Raw genomic sequence first — 21,366 nt, forward strand, 5'->3', positions numbered from 1 at the left:
CCTCTTCACCAGTCGTTCAAGTCTTTCTCAACTCACAGGTGCTTGTGGAAAAAGTCCAGTACCAGCTTGTAACCGCGCTCGTAACCCTTCCTTACTTCCTCTTTGCTCAAGTCACTGCGAGCAGCCATCCAGCCGTGGATCTGGTCTGGGAACCACTCTACGACATGAGGAACCTTGATGCCTTCCTGCCACTTCTTTACATCATTCTTGTCCTCGTCACCCGATGGAAGCATGATATAGGGGATGGTGATGCCAGGGGCATCGTCGCCAGCAACCATAGCGGGGTGGCACGCCGCTGCGACCTTGAATTTTGTGCCCTCCATTGACGAGAGGTTGACAATCTACGCGGTGTCAGCGTGTATTCAGTTCATGAAATCATACGAGCATACCTTTCCACCCCAGCAGTAGCCAACAATGGCCCACTTCTCAATGCCGTTCTTTTGGCTCAGCTCATCTACAATCTTGGGGATACGCGGTAGAGTCTTTGGAGGTGCAGCCTTCGTCTGGAAGAACTCGCCCATCTTCTTCTTCTTTTCATCGTTGTCTGGTGGCATCCAGGAAATGTCGGCTGGGCTGCCCTCGAAAAAGTCAGGCATGAAAACCTGGTACTTTTGACTGTCTGTGTAAGCGAGGATGTCGGCTCCCTGCAGAGTCTGGTTGAAGAAGCCAAAGATGTCGTAGACTACCAAGATACCGATCTTTGCGTCCTTGGGGCCAGTCGCATCTGTGCTACTATTAGCATACACTATGACGGGCAATTGATGGAACCTACATGTCTTTAGGCCATCAACCTGGATGTAGTCGCCCTTGGGCTGGTAGCCCTCGCTGACTACAGCGGGGGTGTTGCAGCATGCCTGCGACTGCGTGGATTGTGTCGACATGTTTGCAATGGGTCGTGTTGTTGGTGTGGTAAGCTCTTGTTTATATGCACTCGGGCGCTGGTAGCTAGAAACAGATCTTGGCACAGCAATTGAAGCACGGCGCAAGTTGTGTGCAGCAAGGCGAGTAGGAGTAGATTGGAGAATCGATCTTGTACAAGCAATGGCGCGCATGATGAGCTGGTTCGGTATTTGTCAAGCTGCTATCGGCCGCTTGGTGGGGAAGCTGCCGTTCGCACTACCCCACTCTCATGATGTCACCAGAGCCGGGTATGCAAAGTAATAGTATGGCTTCTTGTACCAGCTTCCATCACTACACTCGCTCATGGTCGGAAATTTACTGAGAATTTTAGGTAAAAGACTGATAATAGTACATCTTGTTCTATTTCGCCGTCTAAGCATCTAAGTTGAGCCTTTCTAGCAGAGTATCTATCTTACCCAGCAAAATCTGATAGTTCATTGCATCTTGTGCAAATTCATCACCCACCTCCTCACCATCTAGATTTCTAATGACACCAGTGGCAACCTGTTGCTCTACTGATGCAATGTTCTCGTCATTTCTTGTCTTCCCCGGCACGTCGTCTTCCAGAGCAAGATCGTCGACTGCATCTACGATATCTCCTTCCGTTGTTGCCCTAATTGCTGCATTCTCGTCCATCATTTCGTCCAACCCACTGTCTTCAAAGCGGAGCCTGAAGCGTTCGGAGAGATAGTACCGTATATCGTCAACGAGCTCAACAGTATCTGTTTCCTGTCGGGCTTTGACACGTTTTGCAGATTCTTGAACAAGCTCGGCAAATTCAGGCTGATCAATGTAATACTCGAGGCGATAGGCAATATACCGTGCTGCAAACTCTTCCAGACGCTGTACACGGGTATCCCAACCTGCCCGGATGACTTCGTAGATGTCAACAGCCTCATCAGCATCGGTAGCGCCGCGGGGATTATCGGACTCTACCGCGGAGGTTGCACCGTTGCCCAGAGCAGAAATAATAATTGCTGCACGCTGCTTGAGTTTCTCAACAAAGAGCTGATCTGCTGCAAACAGCACATCAATGGCAATATCAAGGCCAAAATCTGCTCGCTCAGTGTACAAAAACCTCAAAATGGTCTCGAGAACCGCTGGCGAGCAGTCAATGGTCACTACCTGCAAGTGAGGTGTGTCCTGCGCTTCCTTGAATTGGGAGCTGAACATTGTCAGAAAATATTCAGAACGCAGCAACATGGCCCGATGCGCAGGGAAGACGGTCGATTTGCGCGGCGCTCGCTGGCGCGATGGTGAGCGTGCTCGACCTGGACCAACTGGTATGCCTGAGAGGGGTCCAGAAGCGGTTCGGACAGGCGGGGTCGACGACTCTGACGGCCCCAATGGCTGGCCTGTTTCATCCTCTTCTTCGTCTTCGTCGGCACGCAGCAGAATATCGGCAAAGATTGAGTTTTGGCGATCCCACCGTATGCTATCCACCTTGTCGGTATCCACGACCTTCTTGTGCCGGAGAACGTTTGTTTTGAACCAAGATTCCAATTGGTCCCGACCCCGTTCTAGTTCGTCTGCGCGCCGTTGGCGCAACAATCGTCGATCTGAGACTTCGGTGATGTCTTCAAACAAGCGTTCTATTTCTAGATGCTTGCCGATCTTATCGATACCGCTCAGTACCACGCGTTCTTTTTCGTCGTCAAGTCCAAATAGCGCCCGTCTAATCGAGACCTCTTGAAAGTAAAGGTATTGTAGCGCTACACCAAGCGACTCTGCTGGGATAGTATCTGGCAGTTTCCACGCGGATGTGTTGGGCGCTGCCTCAAGCTTCTTTGCAAAATATGGGGATCGTGCGGCGAGGAGAAACTTGTGCAGGTGAAATTCTTGGCCATAGGCGGTGATTGTAATGTCGGTCGTCTTGGGCTCGGTTCTCGTAAGGAGGGAGGTGATGTGTGCGGCGAGCGGCTGCAGGGGATTCGACGACTTTGCATAGTCGTAGGATAGGAGGAGGTTTCTTATGCGGTCGTTGAGTGCGTTGTAGAGACATCGTTCGCCTTGGAAGGTATCGCGCTCGCACAGGGCGCCGTTCTCAAGCAGGAGGCGTATGACTTCGTAGTGGCCACACAGACTGGCCTTAAACAGTCAGCGCATAGCCCTTGTGATTATGCAGGGCAGCAAGGCGGGGGGTCATACCAAAATCAGGGGTGTGTAGTCAAACTTATCTCTGGCATTGATGTTGACTCCAGTGGAAATCATCTCCTGGCAGACCTTGAGGTCTCCACGGCGGCATGCCTCGCAGAAGAGTCTAAAGTTGTCGCTTAGGTCGAGAGGGTTCTCTTCCTTGAGCTGGCCTGACGAGATAGCCTGCGCCTCAGTCGCGAGGGCGGCCTCGATCTCGTACTTTTTCTTGACATCCATTGTTTTTGCGCAGTGGCAACAAGCATCGAGGACGTGTGGATATGTACGATGGCCATGTGCTGCTATGACGAGCGTCGGCGCAGATCGGAGGTGTGCTATCGATAAGGCCAGGCGCAAGGGAGACCCCGGCCAGCCAGCAGGACAAAGCCAGGCTAGTGTGCTGCGTTGCTGGGTTGACGGCCGCTAGCGTAAACAGCACCAAACACCTAAGAAACCTGGCCTTCTATCCCGCCTCTCCCGTCGTCCTCTGCACTCCTCCGCCACCGGCCCTCGAAGCTTTACTAACACAGCAGCCTGCTCTTCTTTTTGTTTTTGCATCCCATACTTGCATGTCTTTTGCGCAATAGCCCTACCGCCACCATGCCCGAGGAAGACAAGTACGACGTGCTCGAGAAGATTGGTACGCACATAGCCTCGACGTCAATTCACACTTCTATCACCTGCTAACAAGCTGCAGGCCATGGCTCCTTTGGAGTCATTCGCAAGGTCAAGCGCAAGTCGGATGGATATGTACGCAATTCATGCACAAGTCACACCGCACACCTGCTGACCGCTACATAGATTCTCTGCCGAAAAGAGATCAGCTACCTCAAAATGTCCCAGAAGGAACGTGAACAGCTGCAGGCCGAGCTTTCCATCCTCAAGGAACTCCGACACCCAAATATTGTCGCCTACTTCGAGCGCGACCACATTAAGGCATCCCAGGACCTTCATCTGTATATGGAGTACTGCGGAAATGGCGACCTAGGCCGCGTCATCCGCGAACTGAAGAACAAGAACCAAATGTGCGAGGAGGAATTCATCTGGAGCATCTTCAGCCAGATTGTGAGCGCATTGTACCGCTGCCACTATGGTGAAGACCCGCCCGCCGCTGGGCGCAACGTCATGGGTCTCGTCGGCAATGCGAAGCCTGTTCGCGACCCCCGCAAACCCATGATCCTTCATCGCGATCTTAAGCCTGAGAACAGTCAGTGCCCCATTTTCCTTACGCTCGTCTGTGCATACTAACAGAAACAGTCTTCCTTGGCGACGACAACTCCGTCAAGCTCGGCGACTTTGGTCTCTCCAAGATTCTTCAATCCCACGACTTTGCATCCACATACGTTGGCACCCCGTTCTACATGTCCCCCGAAATCTGCAAGGCCGAGCAGTATGGACCTCACTCTGATATTTGGGCCCTCGGTTGCATCATATACGAGATGTGCACAAAGTCTCCTCCTTTCAATGCCAAAACCCACTTCGAACTCATTTCCAAGATTAAGCTGGGACGCTATCCCGATATTCCTGCCTGCTATTCAGCCGAACTTCGAAAGGTCATCGCCAGCTGTCTAAACACAACACCCGATCACCGCCCAGACACTGCCGCTCTTTTGAATTTGCCAATTGTCAAGCTGATGCGCAAAGAGCAGGAGGTAGTTAAACTTGGACAAGATCTGCGCGAGCAGAGGATGCTTACTGCAAAGCGCGAGAAAGAGGCGAGTGAGGCCATCTCTCGAATTCGCAAAGAGCTCGACGACCAGTTGCGCCGAGAATGGGAGGTCAAGGCCCAGTTAGAGATTGAACGACAGGTGAAGCTCCAGACTGAGCAGCGCGTCCAAAAGGAACTTGCCCACCTCCAAGCCACATTTGAAGGTGAGGTAAACAGACGCGTAGAACGTGCTCTGAAGATGTACCCAAACCGTCTCAGCACGTCACCAAAGCTTGCTCCTCGATCCAGCACACCGACAACTTCAGCAACAGGGCCATCAGCCGCCTTGTTCCCAACCGATGTTGAGGCCCCAACTGCCAACAGCTCAACAAACACGCTGAACACAGACTCTGATTTCGCGAGTGGAACAGACTTGTCATCGCTTTCCCTCGATGACACCGCCGAGGATGCTGTTATTGCAGCACGGCCAAAGGCGAAGCGCCCGTCTCGCGGTCCACTTATGCGCGCCCGTACCATGTTCAACCAGCCTTCGTCAACACAAGTCCCCGACTCCCCGATGGACGTCCAGATGGCCGAGCCTTCACCCGCTCCGACATCCCTCAAGGGACTATCTCTTTCTCCTCGCCGTAACGCGCAGTCCAAGCAAAACATTTTTGCTGCCGCCAAGGAGGGCGCGAAGAGGTGGGAAGCAGACGTCCCTCCATCGCCAACTGAGGCCGAGTGGAACGGCGACTTCGATGACGACGATGATCTTCCAGTACTACCATCACCAACACGAGCCCGCAGTGCCTCTGGTAGCCGCCCCCGAAATGATGATCCATTCAAAGTACTTGCAAATGCCCAGGCGCCGCTACTCAAGGCCAACACGCGTCTTGGTAATGCACCAAATCTTCTTGGTCCCAGGACTACCAAGCCACGACCAGTCTCTGCAGTACCCATTGTTGCAGCATCTCCCTCTCGGCAAAAGGCAAAGTCGACTGACAACGCATCGACGTCGCCACGGAAGGCGGGCGCTACTACCAAAGCAATCCCATTTGCTGGTCTCCCGTCAAAGAAGGGCAACGAGGCGTTCCGCGCCCAAGCCCTGCGCAACAACGGCGCTGTTCAAGGCCGTACCCTTGTTGAGCTCCAGCAAGCACGCGGCATTCCCCTCCAGACCATGAGCGAGGACGAGGGTGGCGCAAAGAAGGGCTTCGGCTACGGTGGCCGGAGAAGCCCTGTTAAGCAACGAGGCGGCGGCATCACCCCACCCGCTGTCTGGGATCCTAACACTGAGCCCGAGATGCCATCTCCCTTCATTGTCCGCAGCAAGCGCATGGTCCTATAGGGAGGACGAGCCGTTACAGCTCCGGAACGATTACGACAACTACGACAGTACGATGAAGAGGGGTGATATATACACAATGTTCCGGAGATACACACATACACACATTTCAAGGCGTTACACGAGAAGGTCTCAAGGATCACTCGACTGGGGATTTTTTAACGGATACGGAGTGCCTGGCGCAGAAGGTGGGGATTGCTGCTTGGAAATAGCCAAAGGCATATTATGCTTTTGCGTCCCGTCTTTCCCGACTACTTCCCTTTGTCACATCATTTTCTTGCATGTCTGCTTTTGCCACTTTTTCTCTTCCTTTCAGGGAGTGAGATGCTTCCTCTATTTTCAAGGCGCATACGAGCATTTTATTTTTGATGTGTTATGTTTTGAGGGATTGGATTCGAGAGAGGCGTTTTTCCTTGGGACGATGCTGCAGCTGCACTAATAGTGTTGAACTGCACTGCATTTGTACTCTAGTCTCTTATTTCTCCTTGTGTTTTTTTCCTTTGAGACGAATTTTATTGCTATATTTCGATCAATGACAGATACCCGAAGTTACACCGATGAATGATTTTGCAAATGGATTTTGATCAAGTAGCTGTGAAAGTGATGTGTAATATCTAGAGAGCTAACCGATGATACAGGGGAAGGAGAAAGCAAGTCTAGGAACAAAAAGTACCAACGCTTTCTGCACAGAACCCTCGAGGTATCGTTTTCAGAGGACTGCCAAGGAAAAACATATTCACCTCCTTTCACCCAAGACAAGACAACATCATTACCATACTGAAACCACAAGTAACAAACTTCTCTCCGACATCTCACCACCCAAAACTCTCAGTATGCAAATAAATCCCCTGCGCCCCCGTTCCCTTATGCACCGCCCTCTCATCACTCAGCGCAACAACATGTCGCCTAACATCGCTCACCAAACCATGAGGCCCACAAACAACGACGCCGCTCTCTCCCCACGCCTGCTCGAGTGATTTGCGAATGATATCGCGTATCTGCGGGCGCCCGGCCAGAATAGCAATTGAAGGATGCGTAATCGTCAGAGACGTATTACGAGAATGCGAGTTGCGGGGTGATGACGCGTTTGCTGAGCAGCAACATGCGGTTCTGCGGGTGAGTGGGTCCTTTTCTGAGATGACGGCGCGACAGTAGCAGGTTGGTGGGCCGGTTGGGCTTTGCATGCTGGATGGGTTTTGGACTTCTAGGCTGGTTGTTTCGTTTGAGCGGATCTGGTGAATTTCTTGTTTCTCGGTAGTAGTGGACTTGTTTTGGGGGGGTAGGGAGGTAGATTTGGGGTCGTTGTAATGCGGGGTGCCGTGTATGATTTCGTCTTGACGTGATGACGAGGTTGCAGTGGGAGGGAGTATGTCTGAGATGAGAGATTTTTGGCCTTCAGTGAAGGAAGGGTCGCAGGTAATGTACACGCTCATTTCGAGCTTGATGTCCCGAAGTCTTTCTTGTAGGGTTTGGAATTCGACGTAGATGGAGGTGAGTTGTTCGGAAAACCAGTTAAGTTGGCCACTGCTCTTCACAACCCAGACAAAACGGATATGACGTGTGACGGCGCCAAGCGGTGTCTGGAGGAGCGACTTGGGTTTCAAAGTACTACGGTTGGCGTTTTCCTGCCAGCCCCGGATGAGGTCGCGAAGTAATGGCATAGTGAAGGTACTTCCGGTACTGCCTGCCACAAGAACAACACTGTCGAACTGTCGGAGTGGTCGCAGGATACCATAAGGGCCCTCAAATGTTACCGATTTGGTCTTTGCTAATGCTTTAGATAAACTACCTGACTTTTCAGCAAAGCTGCGGAAGCGCTTGGTGCCTCCCTTTTCAGCCTTGACATAAAACTCCATCCGTCCATCTTCGGGTATCGTGGCAATGGTGAAGGGATGACTCTGTAAAGGCACAACTGATTGACAGGATAGGTATACATGCTGACCGGGCTTCCAGCTCATTGGTGGATTTTGGACAACTATCTTTGTTGCGTTATGCGGTAGAGGTGTGAATTCGGCTTGGCACGTCGAAAAGCCTTTAGTGCCTTCTTGCTGTCTTTGCTTAGGGTGAAAGAAGGAGACGTTGAGATACAAGAGCCGCAAAGCTCGGACGACGCGATCAAACAGGAAAATGGCAACTGGTGCCCAGACGTAGCCATGCATTTCGCGGGGGCTATGGAGGTAGACGAACGCCAGGAAAACCGCAAAGGAGACGATGTGCTGGATGACAAAAATCTCGTAACTCCATCCTCGGATTGGCGACATGGAGCTAAAGACAATCCAGAATAAAGCACACCAGGCAGCAAGACCCTTCCATACAATGTTGCTATTCTGAAGCTGGTAGCCAATGTAATCGTAAGGAGCCCACGCACTGAAGAACCAGCCCATGTGCATGGTAGCTGTCAAGAGCATACAGCGAGCACACCACCGATGTATCCAGTTGAGTCGCTCATAGCTTATCCCACTGAGATGGCCGATGATGTTGTTCTTTCCCGCCAGCAGGACAATGATTGGGAACTGTGCGATTGTGACAACACCACATCGAAAGCCGACGCTCTCCCGGTTGAGTACATCCTGCAGATCTAGCCCATAGAGACACAGCACGACAAGGACAACTACGTTTGCCAAGATCAGCGAGGTTCGACCGACGGTGGGCAATATAATGGTCCGGCCTTTGAGGGGTATATGTATCGAATAACTGGATGCCTCTCGGGTCAGGGCATATGTGGTCGCGTTTCCAAGCGCAAGCCATGACTTTGGCTTTGCAGGCGTTGGCGCACCACGTCCTGCTGCGGATAATCTTTGTCGATATAGCAGGTAGTTGTAGACATTGAAGAGTGTAGCGACGGCAACAGCACTACCCACTACTGCATAGTAGAAGTGTGGGAAGTCTCTGAGGGCGGGCAGTGAGCCCATGGACATGTGGCTGTGGCTCATGGTGTCTGATGTTGGCGCGTTGTCGCAGCGTCTTGCCCGATTTGTATTCCCAGTTCTTTTCACGTCTTCGGAATGGCTCCTGTATAAACACCAAGCCGGGGAAGCGTAAGCCAACGGTTTCGTCTTCAGCACATGCTGGTAGTCTTGGCCACAGGCAACGAGGGCGCGTCTCAAGACAGTGGCTATGAGTAGTACGCTGAACAAAGTATAATGAAGGAAATGGAGCCAAAGTAGGTGTAGGTGATGAAGACAACATGCGGCAGTGGTTCAACAGAAGGTCCAGGGCTCCGTCAGCCACGGTCCGGGCAAAGTCAATCATTTCACTGCGCTGCCGTCTTTTGATCAACTTAGATGCGGGCCCGATGGACCGGGGTAACGGGCTTGCCCGATAGCCCAGAGTCGTGGCGTTGCTTGAGCGTTGGACGCTTGCCGAAAGCGGCTAATTATGCTCAAAGTGACTCCATGGACTCCCTGGCACTCACCAGACGACGAAGGGGGTTCGTTCGCTCGTAACTACCCTGCATTACGGCCTGGCCACAATCTGACGGCATTATTGTTAGCTTACCATGGCCGAGAACCCTCATCCTGACCCCTCGGCCGCTGGGCGCATCCGGGAAATACGCTCACCTGCCCCGACATTTCACGCGTCAGCCCAGGCTCGCCATCCTCTTGACTGTCGCAAGATCCCTCTCATATTTCTCTCAGCTGTCGACACAGGACCAACGCCTCGACGCCTCAGGCTTATGCGTCTATGCTAACTCTTCTACCCGTGTATCATCCGAGATCAGAACCAGCCAGGGTGTAACCCCACACGTTACCAAAGGAACCTTTAAGCGACCGTCTGCCCGAGTATTGGTGTAGCAGTCTGGAACTCGGAACCTAATTGTCAACACCTGTCTCTCCCGCGCAACGGAATCAATAGCTTCTGTGAAGCCTCGCCACTACCAGTCTTCCTCCCGACAGTCTATTCCATCACTTTTGCATAATGGTTGCACACGGAGGCCACGATGAAATGGCCATGGGGTCAATGGAGGGAATGCATGCGAGCGAAACATCCGGTCATGGCGGCATGGCAATGGCCTTCTTCACAGCAACCAACACTCCACTGTACTCCAAATCATGGACCCCATCATCAGCTGGTCAATACGCTGGAACGTGCATCTTCCTCATCCTCCTCGCTATTCTCCTCCGCGCCATCTTCACAGCCAAAACCTTTCTTGAAATCAAGGCAGTAAAGAACGCTCTGCAGCGTCGCTACGTTGTCGTAGCTGGCGAGAAAACAGTCCTCGACGACGATGCCAACTCGACACATGGCATTCTCACGACCAATGGCGTTCAGGAGAATGTCCGGGTTGTGTCTGCACCAGTATCCCACATCCAACCCTGGAGGTTTGGCGTTGATCTTCCACGAGCCTTTTTGATGACGGTTGCGGCGGGTGTCGGATACCTCCTGTGAGCAGACCATCTCCTAACTCGTACCTACCAATGCTAACATTACAACAGCATGCTGGCAGTCATGACCTTCAATGTCGGATACTTTCTCTCTGTTCTAGCGGGTACGTTTGTCGGTGAACTTGCTTTCGGCAGATTCAATCAGGCCGCACCGCATTAATGGCCGATGGGACTCTGCTTTGACTTCGTATCCGCACCGTGCCGGAGTCTAATGTTGTAGATGCTCTTGTAATACCTGCCCACTAGATGATTAGTTACCCAATTAGATATTCTCCACAAACAATACTTCGCATTCAGCCAGGTCCGACCCCAGTCATTTGCAACCAGTGTATCACCGGACTCGACTTGTCTTGACTATAAAGCTTATCTCTCCTTTTCTTTACCGCGTCTCACATACTCATCTCACCGTGTACACATGCATGTGCAGATTATTTCCGTGAGATCTTCGTGTCGAAGCTGATGGCAATCTCGAAGCCTAGGCCGGGTAGGTGTGGGGCTGACGTGAAATGGACCCCTGTCCTGCGCTAGTGACCATTCATCCATAGCACCGCTGCTTTGGTAAGAAACTTGCTCACGCTTCTTCATTCACAGGATAGTCCACCCTGATTCCTGCCAACCAGAACATACCGCCACTGGTCCAGTATCAAGCCTCAAAACAAATAGCTCACTAACTTGTATTCTTCTGGCAGCGGCGCGTATCAGAATCCGCTGCCGGGCACAGGTGTGGCTGCATCGGCTCGATGTGCACGCCACACCCTGTAACGGGAAAGAATGCACGGCATGACGGGAAGCAAGTACGCCCGTTCCTTGGGTCTAATAAATAAGGAACGACGCGCCTGTACTTCTTAGACCGCCTGGCGCATGCAATCGGCTTCATTCTACCAAACCACGCCCCCTCGTTAATACCATTCATCTTGCTCCCTCTTTCTCTTCTCTCTGTTCCTCTGTTCCTCTCCTGAACTTTCAACACCTCTACACAGACTCACCGGTTAACGTTCAAAATGCTCTCCAACACTGTCCTCGCGCTCTCTCTTCTTCCTCTCACTCTCGCTCACTTCAACCTCAACTTCCCTCCATCGCGTGGCTTCAACGAGGAAAATGAGGGTAACTTCCCCTGCGGAGGTTACGACCAGGTCTCAGATAAACGCACCGATTTCCCTGTCAGTGGCGGTCCTATCCAATTGGTCCTAGGCCACCCACAGACAAATGTCGCCGTATACATGGCGATTGGTGACAACCCTGGGAGCGGATTCAGCGTTGTCCTGAAGCAACAGTTTATGGTTGAGGGTCTGGGTAACTTCTGCTTGAGCTCTGTTAGCATTCCGAAAGACCTAAACGTGACTGCTGGCACGAAAGCATCCATCCAAGTTGTTACCAATGCGCACAGCTCTGGCGGCCTGTTCCAGGTAGGTCATTGAATCAGGATACATGGACGTGCTAAGTCGCTTACAAAAATACAGTGCACTGACGTTACTCTTGTCGAGAAGCAGCTTTCACAGTCGGAATTTCAGGATAGCTGCAAGAACAACACGGGCGTAAAGGTAGCTCAAGAGAATATTTCTGGTAACCCCAACTCAACGGCTACGAGTACGGGTGGCTCGGATAACGACGACGACAAGCCCACAGCGTCTGGTAGCGGTAGCGGTAGTGTAACGTCGCCCACAGCGGCTAGCGCAGCGACACATGCCCAGGCCATTTCATGGGTGTTGGGTGCTATAGGTCTTGCTGGAATTGCTATGCTTTGAGCAATGTCTTCGGGTTGATGGCGTTGATACCAAATTGAAAAAGCTGTTTGCATAGTGTGTTAATGTATATGCAGTCTAACACTGCGTTTTCTTTCCAGGATTTCTGTTTACCAACGTGCATAAATCGGCTGCTTTGCCAAAAAAAAAGAGCTGTCTGGGCGAGTCTGAGCATGGCTATCAGCCCGATATGATGAAGCATCAATCAGTCCAAAGTTGCCTGCCCGGGACAGACAGTGTTGAGAAAGTTTTCAATAGAGCGAGCAAAGAAAAAAAGCGACTAGATTCGAACAAGACTCAGTTCACTGGTGGCTCAAATAGCGGCGGTGCGTGGTTGAGGCATGCGTGTCTTGTGTTCGAAATGGCTCTTGTCGAGTGTTGATCGCACGCCCCTCTCCTCTGACGTTGCGGGGAAGGAGCTTCCAACAAGCGAGGCAAGCACACAATCGGCGCTTCCGTAGAGTTTCGCCGATGCCCGCAACAACTTCACCAGCTACACCACACTCCAAGTCTCGGCCACGATCCCGAATTCAGGTGCGTACCGGTCCCGTATCCGCTGCAGCCTCACCCGCTCGACCTTCCGTGAGATTGTAGCCCGACCGCTGACGTTTGGCTGCCACAGATCTCCTCAATAAGTCACCTTCTTTCTCAACACCGCAAATATGGATCACGCAAAGTTGGCGCGTATGCAGGCGTCAGTGCGCATTGGTACGTATAAGAAATTCGGCCCAAAATCTCCCTCAGGAGGAAGCAGCTCATCTTCTCTGGATACTTGTCCGCTAACATGTGTGCATAGGGTAAGCAGCACTCTTCGCAATCTATTTTGACAGCCCCGCACCAAACAACGGCTCCGAATTTGCGAAACACCACCGCAACCCGCGACAGCCGAACAAGGACTCACAGATGGAGATGGCACTTATGAGGTACACAAGGCTAATTGGATCAATAGCGGCAAGGGCACTCCCCGCAGGAAGGTCAAGAAGGTCCACAGGGGCGCTGGTACCGACGACAAGAAGCTCCAGACCGCGCTGAAGAAGCTCAATGTCCAGCCTATCCAGGCTATTGAGGAGGTCAACATGTTCAAGAGCGACGGCAACGTCATCCACTTCTCGGCACCCAAGGGTACGTTACCACCTTTCCACTCATTGTAATGTCGGGGGATGTTTGAGGTGGAGGAAGCATTGCGTCGCTGGAGATGCATCTATATTTTGTGTTACCGGATCCCTCACGCTTTCGTACCTGCAGCGGCTGACGTTTTCGCTATTATAGTCCATGCGTCAGTACCTGCCAACACCTTCGCCATCTATGGACACGGCGAGGACAAGGAGCTGACAGAGCTCGTCCCTGGCATCCTCAACCAGCTCGGTCCCGACTCGCTCGCATCGCTACGCAAACTCGCCGAGTCTTACCAGAGCATGCAGAAGGAGAAGGGTGAGGACAGCGAGAAGAAGGACGAGGATGACGAGGATGACGATGACATCCCCGACCTGGTCGCCGGCGAGAACTTCGAGTCGAAGGCTGAAGTCGAGTAAGAAGCTACTCCAGTCTTAGCCGAACAAAGACTAGGCAGTGTTGAGGAGGAGGCTATGTGCAATGATGGCCCGCCGCATGTACATTGGTTTCGAGGACTTCATGAATGCAATGATCATTACGGTCAGCAGCCGCGGCGAGTTTTGCAGGCACATACCGGGCTGGCGTTATACCTAGGGAAAAAAGATATGAATGAAAGTCTTCTAGCACGCTCCCCATGTCATCACCATGCACCAATTGCAAGTTCTGAAGGTACGTGTATACATGCTGACGTGAACCTTTGCATCTTGAACGCGTAACCAGCTCGACTCTATAGATCCTTGCTTGAGGAGTTACAGGCGCTTTGAAGATACTCAAGGCATTGACCCTGAATCACTATGGCTAACCTAAGATGGCTGTCAACGAGGTATTTGATCTAGATATATGAACAGGTCTGTGTTGATCGCAATTCCTCGTATCTGAGTTGACACCAAGTCAGCGGCAGATCAGTTATCGGACTAAGCATGAAAGGGCTAGCAGCGACATGCTTAGGCTTGGCGCTCTCTTCACAAGTGCAAGCCTCCAACATGCCACCACCCGCCTGCAAAGCTTGACTAGGAGAATCAATACGATTGATAAGCACGAGCATATGCATACTTCGAATGATCGGTGTTGAGAGATTTGCGACAACTATCTACGAAAGCCATGATAGGTGCGCTCTCTGCAATAAAACGGTCCAGACGCTCTTGTGGGTCACGACTCGCGATTATGACGGCTCCCCACTTGGTATGACCCTGAGTCTTGAACCGCGCCCCAAACCTTAATGCTATGCGCCTTGGAAATAATTTCTTTTGAGACCCCTTTGTTTATTTTCTTGTCGTCTTCCCCAATTACCCCTCCTGAGTGCAACAACAAACAACAACACCCAGGATGAGTACCGAAACCATCCTTATACTCGGCGGATCTTTCGCAGGTATCAGCGCCGCCCACTTCTTGCTCAGGCACGTCGTACCTCAGCTGCCCAAGAAGGACGATGTTACGTACAATGTCACCATGGTCAATCCGTCAAAGGATCTTTGGTGGCGCTTTGCTTCACCACGGGAATCTGTCTCGAAGCAGATGATGCCTTCGGATAAGACTTTCTACCCAATCGAGCCTGCATTCGCGTATGCCTCTTCCAAGTTCAAGTTCATTCAAGGCATGGCGACACATGTGGATGCTGCTGGGCAGATTGTGTCTGTTGAGACTGCATCTGGCGAGCAGCAATCGATTCCCTATGCGGCTCTCGTGATTGCAACCGGATTCACGACACCGAGTCCGCTATTTACACAGGCTACTGATCGAGAAGCTCTTGAGAAGGTACATGCCGCTTTTCAGGAGGGCCTCAAGACAGCCAAGGATGTAATCATTGGCGGAGGCGGACCAGTCGGTGTCGAGACAGCAGGAGAGATTGCAGAGATGCTCAATGGCAAGCCAGGCTTCATGGCGTCTGCGCCCAAGAACCCCAAAGCACAAATCAGAGTCTTTGTCGCCGACAGGCAGCTCTTGCCTCTTCTCAGACCTGCTATCGGGCAGACGGCCGAGCAGTTCCTGAAGCGACTTGGGTGTAGCGTCACATATGACGTAAGGGTCATTGGGTCATCCAAGATGAGTGAGGAGGAAGGCGGAAAGACCAGGGTAGATCTCTCTAACGGAGAGATACTCGAGACCAATATATACATTGACGCGACTGGTACCCGACCTAACACTGGCTTTCTCCCCAAGGAGTGGCTCGATAGCCGCAATCGTGTGGCCTGCAACGCGAAGACTCTCCGCCTCGAACACGACTCTGCCCGCGTCTACGTGGTCGGCGATGTAGGCTCGTATACCCGAGGAGGTGTCATGGACATGTACGACGCGGTACCTGTAGCCATGACGAACCTAAAAAACGATTTGCTGGCCCACTTGACCGGCGAGCCACACAAGGGCGACCGCCACTATACTGCGAACATGAAGGAACAGCAAGTTGTCCCCATTGGTACGCAGAAAGGTGTTGGCGCGTTTAATGGGTTCCGATTGCCTAGCCAGATGGTGTGGTTCATCAAGGGCCGGGACTATATGATTTCGCAACTTGCGCAGGCCACCTTGAGGGGTGATCAGTTCAAGAAGGAGGGCAAGTGGACACCTATCCAGGAGACAGGCAAGGCTGGAATAAGTTCTGCTTGATCCTGAATTGTTGTTGAAGTCTAGGAAAGGCGCCTGGTACAGCATACGTCGTCTTGGATGTATTTGGATGTGTGGGCATGGCAGAGGAGCGTCGCATTGTATTTGTCTTCGATGGAATACCCCTGCTGTATAGCGCGCGTTGAGCATACATATAGTTATAATATTATCTTTATTCCAATTCTAGTTTACATATAAGCCCAAGCCTTGCTTAATTACCCAGTCTTTCTGTTTCATTGGACCATGTTACAAGATTGCCGATCAATTTATGCGTGAGATGATCGCGGGCGCCCCACACGAATAAGCTTAAACTTAGCGCGTCATAACCAAAGCTCCAAAATTTCCCAACGTCGACGTTCGACTTGTACAACACGCTGCGCAATTCATTACCTGGTCTATTCTGAGCCTTCACGATCGACACCTTCTCAATGGCGACTGAGACCCATCCACCTCCAGCTCTCACCTTTCCTCGCCCCATCTTCGCCGCCGTCTCTCCACACCCGTTCCTCCAAGCGCACCTCTCTGCTGAGAAGAAGAAGCCCGTACGCGCCAACGGCCGAACCGCCAATGAGTTTCGAACACCAGGAGTAAACACCGGTAGCTTGACACATTGCAATGGCAGCGCAGTCGTGCGCCTGGGCAACACAAGCGTGGTTTGCGGCGTACGTGCAGAAATATTGAAAGAGGAAGACATATCAGGCGCCTTTGAATACCCCAAAGACCTGACAGGCCAAGGTGATACAGCGCAAGAAGATGATGGCGAGGAAGTAGAAGAACTGAGGCTGGTGGTTCCAAACGTCGAGCTTTCTACTGGAAGCACACCCTCGCACATTCCGGGCAACGCTCCCTCAACATACGCACAAACACTCATCACGCGGATACGATCGCTTATTCACTCAACACGACTACTCCGCGCTTCAGATCTTCGTATTCTATACAAACCCTCTACAAACCCCGAGGATCCTGATGTGGAAGCGGAAACACAGTTGAAGGGGTACTGGGTTCTGTATCTAGACATCTTCTTCATAAGCATCGATGGAAATGCGTTTGACGCAGCCTGGATATCTATGCTGGCCGCTTTGTGTGACACTCTTATACCACACGCATACTACGACGAGGAGTTTGAGGGGATATTATGTTCCGACAATCCACAAGAAGCACGTCGATTGCGATTACAAGGTCTGCCAATACCCAGCACATATGCGGTGTTTGAGGGCAGGAAGGAAGAGGATGAAGACGTAGATTGGGTACTCAGCGATCCCGATGCTTTCGAGGAAGGAGTATGCAGAGAGACTGTCAGTGTAGTTGTAGACTGCCAGGGTGGGAAGAGGGGAACGAAAGATTTGGTGATTCGGAGGGTAGAGAAGAGTGGAGGGGGTGTCGTTGGAAGGGAGCTAATGGGCGGTTTGATTAAGAGGAGCATTGATCGTTGGGATGCTGTCGAGGCTGTGTTGGGCGGCAAAGCCTGAGCGATGTTGCACCCGCCAGTGGATAGCGTGGAATATGCATTCAAAGCTTTGATTGCTTTTGTGCACATATTATGGGTGCGAGCAAGGTAACAGAGTGCAGGCTCGTGGCTCCAAGCGTAGAGTTGCACGATACAGTGGTAGGTAAAGCTATATCAAAAATCCACTTCACGGCAGACTCAACCTGTTCGAGTATGGTCTTGGTATGTTGGATACTGGGAGGAATATCATGGCAAGACGGGTTTGTGTGTGCGTATACATATGTATGTACAAATGACAGTGCCACAGGGAATGCACATGTACGCACTGTGAAGCGAAGCACGAAGCGGCACGGCATAGGCTATGTGCAGATAGATGGATTCAAACAGCACATATTATGCCAGGGGAACGATATCACATGATTACTTCATCCATCTCCTTTTTTTCACATGCATGCCTGTCATCAGTCCGTCAAGACTAGCTGATTGCCGCACTAGAAGGTCACTTGTGACTCTACACTGATGTACCATACTTCCTACCATGAAGCGCACATTACGGCAAGACACTGGAGCCGAAGCCGCCAGGGAAAATGTGTAATAGAGTACGTCGATCAATGTAATCCACGTGGCTCGCTTGCAGGTAACAGGTATTTGATGAAAAGTGGAGATGGCCATCCCCTTATCGATACTGGTTGGGCTTCTGGGCTGTTATTGAACTGCCAGGCGACGGGGCGCTCAGGTACTAGTCAGCAAAATTCGTCAGCAGAGAGAAAAAACAAGTCCGACTACTGCACAACGGCATGTTGGCGGCCGCTCTCTACCAACCGGAGTATAACTACGGGAACGCGGGACTTCTCGAACTAGACGCCTGAGCGAAATACAGTCTAGTGGCTGCACCGCGGTCGGACCATGCATGTCGGCGTGAAGGTCACTAGACGAAAGCGAGTCGCTGCCCCTCCTCGTCTCGTATACTGTATGCGGGTACGCGAAAGACACACACTCGGGATTCGAAACTTGACAGACAGGTCCTGTGTGCAGGGCGGAATACACTATCCCTGGGGACATGTCGCTTCCAGTCACTTGGGAGGTAATGACTGAATTGACTTTCGTGGCGGCGGCGCAGCGGCTACAGGGTGTTCAGCTCCACATTCGGACTTCAATACCAAGAGAAACAAAAAATAAGCCGTGTTGTTTCCCTATGTCGGCAGATTTTGTTTCGAACAAAACCCAAGGCGCTTATCTATGGAAAAGCCGACGAGGAAACTGTAGCAGCTAATCGAATGCGAGGGCTGACGTTAATCTAAGGCAGGGGCAGACATCACCGTTTGAAGATCAGCCACTTTTAGGACGGTCGTGCCACTTAGCGCTCGCGTGGCTTCTTAGGAACAGACCTGGTTTATTCCCATCCTATGGATTATGTCAACTCGCTATCGGAACTGTCGAAGAAAGAAAACACTCCCGCTGCGGGCGTCGCGCGAACGCTCTTGTCACTTTGTTTCAAGTACCGATGGCAGAGAGCTAGACGTTCTCGCCAATCCACATGCTGCCTGACGCTTTCTCAACTTTTTGCGGGCTTTGTCGTGACCTTCGATTACCGAAACTTGTTTCTTGGTATTCGTTTGCCCGCTTCGCTCGAAGGATTCGCTTTATCCTACCCCCTGACACCCGTGCCGCTCGTGAACTGCGCGCGGCTCCCCTGGCTCAGATCGCCACCACCCGGAAACGGGTGTGGATCTAGTCGTTTTGGTGATGCCTAGGCTTATCTTGATAGAGTCCGTGACATGGGGGCTGCCCACTGTGGCTGTATGCAATTCCACATGCAGGAGGCCTTTTGGCGTATATTTATCAAAGGCCGTCTCCCCCCTTCACATTGTCTTACCTTCTTTGCATCCGCATCACTGTCCCTCTTTCTCTCTCTTTTTGGCTTCCGGTACAGGAATACCATCCCTTCTTTCTTTGTGGACTTGTCCATACACACTCTTTTTCTGATATCCAGAGCATCTAGAGTCCGTGACTCGATACCTTCATTCACACACACAGCTCACTCCTTTTTTGCTGTTTTACGACACAGATTCACTGTACAGACACCTGAACATTGTCATTAAGCCATCATGCGTTTCAACGTTGTATCTCTCACGGCTGGCTTTGCCGCCACTGCCTCAGCTCAGTGCTATGGCAACTACTTTAGCTTCTACAACCGCAACGGTCCGGCTATGAGCTATCAGCGCCTCGACCCCGGTTTGTTCCCCGGAGCTGAGAGCCCCCATCTTCATTCCTTCGACGGAGGAAACGGACTGAAGCAGACGGTCGACTATGCCGGCCTCCAGGACTCATCCTGCTCCACCGCTCGTGTCAAGAGCGACAAGTCTCTGTACTGGCGTCCTACCTTGTTCTTCAAGAGCGACGCCGGCTTCCAGCGTGTTCCCGAGAAGGCGACCAAGATCTACTACAAGTACGGTGATGGAAACAACTGGGCAAACGTCACTGCATACCCAAAAGGTTTCAACATGGTTGCTGGAAAGCCCAACAGACGCAGCAACAGTGACGACAACGCAGCCGGTGTCCGCTGGGGCTGCCACCAGCCTGACGGCGGCGAGACTGCTATCTTCGATAACGGTTTCCCCAAGGGCTTCACCTCTTGCAAGTTCGGCTTTGCCTCTGAAGTCACCTATCCTTCTTGCTGGAACGGACAGCCCATGGATCCCAAAGATGGCTATGCGCACATGGCTTACCCCAACGGCAACAGCGGTGTTGGTATTGAGAACTGCCCCGTCACCCACAGAGCCGCACGCTTCCCCACTCTTTTCATCGAGTACTGGTGGGACATTTCGTCGTTCAAGTTCGGTCCTGATGAGGCTCCTTGGGTCCTCTCTAACGGTGATGCCACTGGCTACGGCTTCCACGCTGACTTCGTAAGACTACCTGCTTCCATTCTTGATGCCACGATGCTAACTTGATGACAAGATGAACGGATGGGACGAGGGTGTACTTGACAAGGCCATCAGCGAGAACGACGGCTGCAAGTGTGGCTGTGGCTGCGGTCAAGAACAAATGGAGCAGTGCTTTGGCTCCGCCAACGTCAACAAGGACAGTGATGACTCCTGGGCAAGCTGCTCTGCCGCCGAGTCCCGTATGTCGAACGATTCAGAGATCCTGGATGCCCTTCCCGGCTGCAACCCCGTCCAGTACGGTCCTGCCTCTGCTACCCCTGCCTCCGGCGCTGGCTGCAACGCTGCCCCAGCTGCCCCTACCGGCAACAAGAGCACTCAAGCCTCATCCCCAACCGCAACCCAGACTCCCTCTGGCAACGCCTCAGCCCCCGCCGACTACAAGCCCACCTCCAAGGCCTCTCCCGCCGTAACCCCCGAAGCCACCAGCTCCCCCTCCCCCTACCCCTCCTACGCCGCCGGCCTCCCCGACAAGGGCGTTGACAAAGAGGAATCCGGCGACTACGACGCCGCACAGCCAACTCCCATCGCTTCTCCCACCGGTCCCTCCGCCCCAGCTGATAAGACTCCCAGCCCAGTCGCTGGCGGCGCCACCAGCGATGATGAAGAAGAGGGAGACTGCAAGCCCCCCGTCACAGTCACATACACACCTACCGTCACCGTCACCGCCACCGCTGCAAACGTCGCAGACGCATCTATCTGCACTGGTGCACCGACTGTGTACAAGACCTTGACTGAGACGGTTACTGTACAGGCTTCGGGCACCAAGGAGACTCCCGCCTCGTACTAAGCTATCCATGCTAGCCATACAATTGTTGGTCATTTTGGACCACTGTGTAGGGTCTGCAGCGCTGCATATAGGGGTGGTTTGTCACTCGTTTTTTTCTTTGAACCACACTCAAGGATGGATTTATCTTCATCTTTCACCTTCATTGTATATATGTATTACCTGCCATGACCGAGAGGAGAAATAAATGAATAAGATTGGAGTTGAAAGAATACTGTGGACATATTTCCATTGTGATGCTACTTCGTGATGTTTAATAGCTGATGCACTGGAACACTGCCACCATTCCCCCCAACGACTCAGCTCTTTTGCCAACCTTCCTC

General features: G+C 52.2%; 10 protein-coding genes across 10 annotated transcripts; 7 read left to right on the top strand and 3 right to left on the bottom strand.

The window, feature by feature from the left end:
• Positions 1 to 32: 32 nt before the first annotated feature.
• Positions 33 to 881, bottom strand: COCSADRAFT_75899 (uncharacterized protein; the record flags this gene model as incomplete). Its single annotated transcript, XM_007696453.1, has 3 exons — positions 33 to 341; positions 390 to 724; positions 773 to 881. 3 exons carry the CDS (start codon positions 879 to 881, stop codon positions 33 to 35), a joined length of 753 nt encoding a protein of 250 aa, XP_007694643.1.
• Positions 882 to 1,206: 325 nt separating this feature from the next.
• Positions 1,207 to 3,311, bottom strand: COCSADRAFT_130806 (uncharacterized protein). The gene is made up of 2 exons (XM_007696454.1): positions 3,049 to 3,311; positions 1,207 to 2,988 (listed from the first exon to the last, which is right to left on the bottom strand). The coding sequence occupies exons 1-2, from the start codon at positions 3,271 to 3,273 to the stop codon at positions 1,273 to 1,275; spliced, it is 1,941 nt and encodes a 646-aa protein (XP_007694644.1). The 5' UTR covers positions 3,274 to 3,311; the 3' UTR covers positions 1,207 to 1,272.
• A 322-nt stretch (positions 3,312 to 3,633) lies between these two features.
• On the top strand, positions 3,634 to 6,029 carry COCSADRAFT_155461 (uncharacterized protein; the record flags this gene model as incomplete). The annotated part of the gene is made up of 4 exons (XM_007696455.1): positions 3,634 to 3,673; positions 3,731 to 3,783; positions 3,835 to 4,240; positions 4,291 to 6,029. The coding sequence occupies 4 exons, from the start codon at positions 3,634 to 3,636 to the stop codon at positions 6,027 to 6,029; spliced, it is 2,238 nt and encodes a 745-aa protein (XP_007694645.1).
• Positions 6,030 to 6,433: 404 nt separating this feature from the next.
• Positions 6,434 to 9,280, bottom strand: COCSADRAFT_208101 (uncharacterized protein). Its single transcript, XM_007696456.1, has one exon. The coding sequence runs from the start codon at positions 8,957 to 8,959 to the stop codon at positions 6,839 to 6,841; it is 2,121 nt and encodes a 706-aa protein (XP_007694646.1). The 5' UTR covers positions 8,960 to 9,280; the 3' UTR covers positions 6,434 to 6,838.
• A 551-nt stretch (positions 9,281 to 9,831) lies between these two features.
• Positions 9,832 to 10,692, top strand: COCSADRAFT_208115 (uncharacterized protein). The gene is made up of 2 exons (XM_007696457.1): positions 9,832 to 10,411; positions 10,463 to 10,692. The coding sequence occupies exons 1-2, from the start codon at positions 9,945 to 9,947 to the stop codon at positions 10,569 to 10,571; spliced, it is 576 nt and encodes a 191-aa protein (XP_007694647.1). The 5' UTR covers positions 9,832 to 9,944; the 3' UTR covers positions 10,572 to 10,692.
• A 451-nt stretch (positions 10,693 to 11,143) lies between these two features.
• Positions 11,144 to 12,434, top strand: COCSADRAFT_130816 (uncharacterized protein). The gene is made up of 2 exons (XM_007696458.1): positions 11,144 to 11,817; positions 11,872 to 12,434. The coding sequence occupies exons 1-2, from the start codon at positions 11,413 to 11,415 to the stop codon at positions 12,154 to 12,156; spliced, it is 690 nt and encodes a 229-aa protein (XP_007694648.1). The 5' UTR covers positions 11,144 to 11,412; the 3' UTR covers positions 12,157 to 12,434.
• A 185-nt stretch (positions 12,435 to 12,619) lies between these two features.
• COCSADRAFT_32012 (uncharacterized protein) lies at positions 12,620 to 13,901 on the top strand. Its single transcript, XM_007695980.1, has 4 exons — positions 12,620 to 12,687; positions 12,776 to 12,861; positions 13,102 to 13,275; positions 13,423 to 13,901. The coding sequence occupies exons 2-4, from the start codon at positions 12,816 to 12,818 to the stop codon at positions 13,683 to 13,685; spliced, it is 483 nt and encodes a 160-aa protein (XP_007694170.1). The 5' UTR covers positions 12,620 to 12,687; positions 12,776 to 12,815; the 3' UTR covers positions 13,686 to 13,901.
• Positions 13,902 to 14,546: 645 nt separating this feature from the next.
• COCSADRAFT_32013 (uncharacterized protein) lies at positions 14,547 to 16,068 on the top strand. The gene has a single exon (XM_007695981.1). The coding sequence runs from the start codon at positions 14,593 to 14,595 to the stop codon at positions 15,865 to 15,867; it is 1,275 nt and encodes a 424-aa protein (XP_007694171.1). The 5' UTR covers positions 14,547 to 14,592; the 3' UTR covers positions 15,868 to 16,068.
• Positions 16,069 to 16,231: 163 nt separating this feature from the next.
• COCSADRAFT_32014 (uncharacterized protein) lies at positions 16,232 to 17,731 on the top strand. The gene has a single exon (XM_007695982.1). The coding sequence runs from the start codon at positions 16,293 to 16,295 to the stop codon at positions 17,331 to 17,333; it is 1,041 nt and encodes a 346-aa protein (XP_007694172.1). The 5' UTR covers positions 16,232 to 16,292; the 3' UTR covers positions 17,334 to 17,731.
• Positions 17,732 to 19,166: 1,435 nt separating this feature from the next.
• COCSADRAFT_130827 (uncharacterized protein) lies at positions 19,167 to 21,263 on the top strand. Its single transcript, XM_007696459.1, has 2 exons — positions 19,167 to 20,220; positions 20,273 to 21,263. The coding sequence occupies exons 1-2, from the start codon at positions 19,420 to 19,422 to the stop codon at positions 21,044 to 21,046; spliced, it is 1,575 nt and encodes a 524-aa protein (XP_007694649.1). The 5' UTR covers positions 19,167 to 19,419; the 3' UTR covers positions 21,047 to 21,263.
• The last annotated feature ends 103 nt before the right edge of the window (positions 21,264 to 21,366 follow it).

The sequence above is a fragment of the Bipolaris sorokiniana genome, assembly GCF_000338995.1.
Source record: "Bipolaris sorokiniana ND90Pr unplaced genomic scaffold COCSAscaffold_1, whole genome shotgun sequence".
Classification (NCBI taxonomy): Eukaryota; Fungi; Ascomycota; class Dothideomycetes; order Pleosporales; family Pleosporaceae; genus Bipolaris; species Bipolaris sorokiniana.

Coding starts and splice junctions, on each gene's coding strand:
- COCSADRAFT_130806 (XM_007696454.1), bottom strand. CDS start 3,273: ATGGATGTCAAGAAAAAGTACGAGATCGAGGCCGCCCTCGCGACTGAG. Junction 2,989..3,048: donor ACTACACACCCCTGATTTTG/GTATGACCCCCC, acceptor TGACTGTTTAAG/GCCAGTCTGTGTGGCCACTA.
- COCSADRAFT_208101 (XM_007696456.1), bottom strand. CDS start 8,959: ATGAGCCACAGCCACATGTCCATGGGCTCACTGCCCGCCCTCAGAGAC.
- COCSADRAFT_208115 (XM_007696457.1), top strand. CDS start 9,945: ATGGTTGCACACGGAGGCCACGATGAAATGGCCATGGGGTCAATGGAG. Junction 10,412..10,462: donor GCGGGTGTCGGATACCTCCT/GTGAGCAGACCA, acceptor ACATTACAACAG/CATGCTGGCAGTCATGACCT.
- COCSADRAFT_130816 (XM_007696458.1), top strand. CDS start 11,413: ATGCTCTCCAACACTGTCCTCGCGCTCTCTCTTCTTCCTCTCACTCTC. Junction 11,818..11,871: donor GCTCTGGCGGCCTGTTCCAG/GTAGGTCATTGA, acceptor ACAAAAATACAG/TGCACTGACGTTACTCTTGT.
- COCSADRAFT_32012 (XM_007695980.1), top strand. CDS start 12,816: ATGGATCACGCAAAGTTGGCGCGTATGCAGGCGTCAGTGCGCATTG. Junction 12,862..13,101: donor GCAGGCGTCAGTGCGCATTG/GTACGTATAAGA, acceptor ATTGGATCAATA/GCGGCAAGGGCACTCCCCGC. Junction 13,276..13,422: donor CCACTTCTCGGCACCCAAGG/GTACGTTACCAC, acceptor TCGCTATTATAG/TCCATGCGTCAGTACCTGCC.
- COCSADRAFT_32013 (XM_007695981.1), top strand. CDS start 14,593: ATGAGTACCGAAACCATCCTTATACTCGGCGGATCTTTCGCAGGTATC.
- COCSADRAFT_32014 (XM_007695982.1), top strand. CDS start 16,293: ATGGCGACTGAGACCCATCCACCTCCAGCTCTCACCTTTCCTCGCCCC.
- COCSADRAFT_130827 (XM_007696459.1), top strand. CDS start 19,420: ATGCGTTTCAACGTTGTATCTCTCACGGCTGGCTTTGCCGCCACTGCC. Junction 20,221..20,272: donor ACGGCTTCCACGCTGACTTC/GTAAGACTACCT, acceptor CTTGATGACAAG/ATGAACGGATGGGACGAGGG.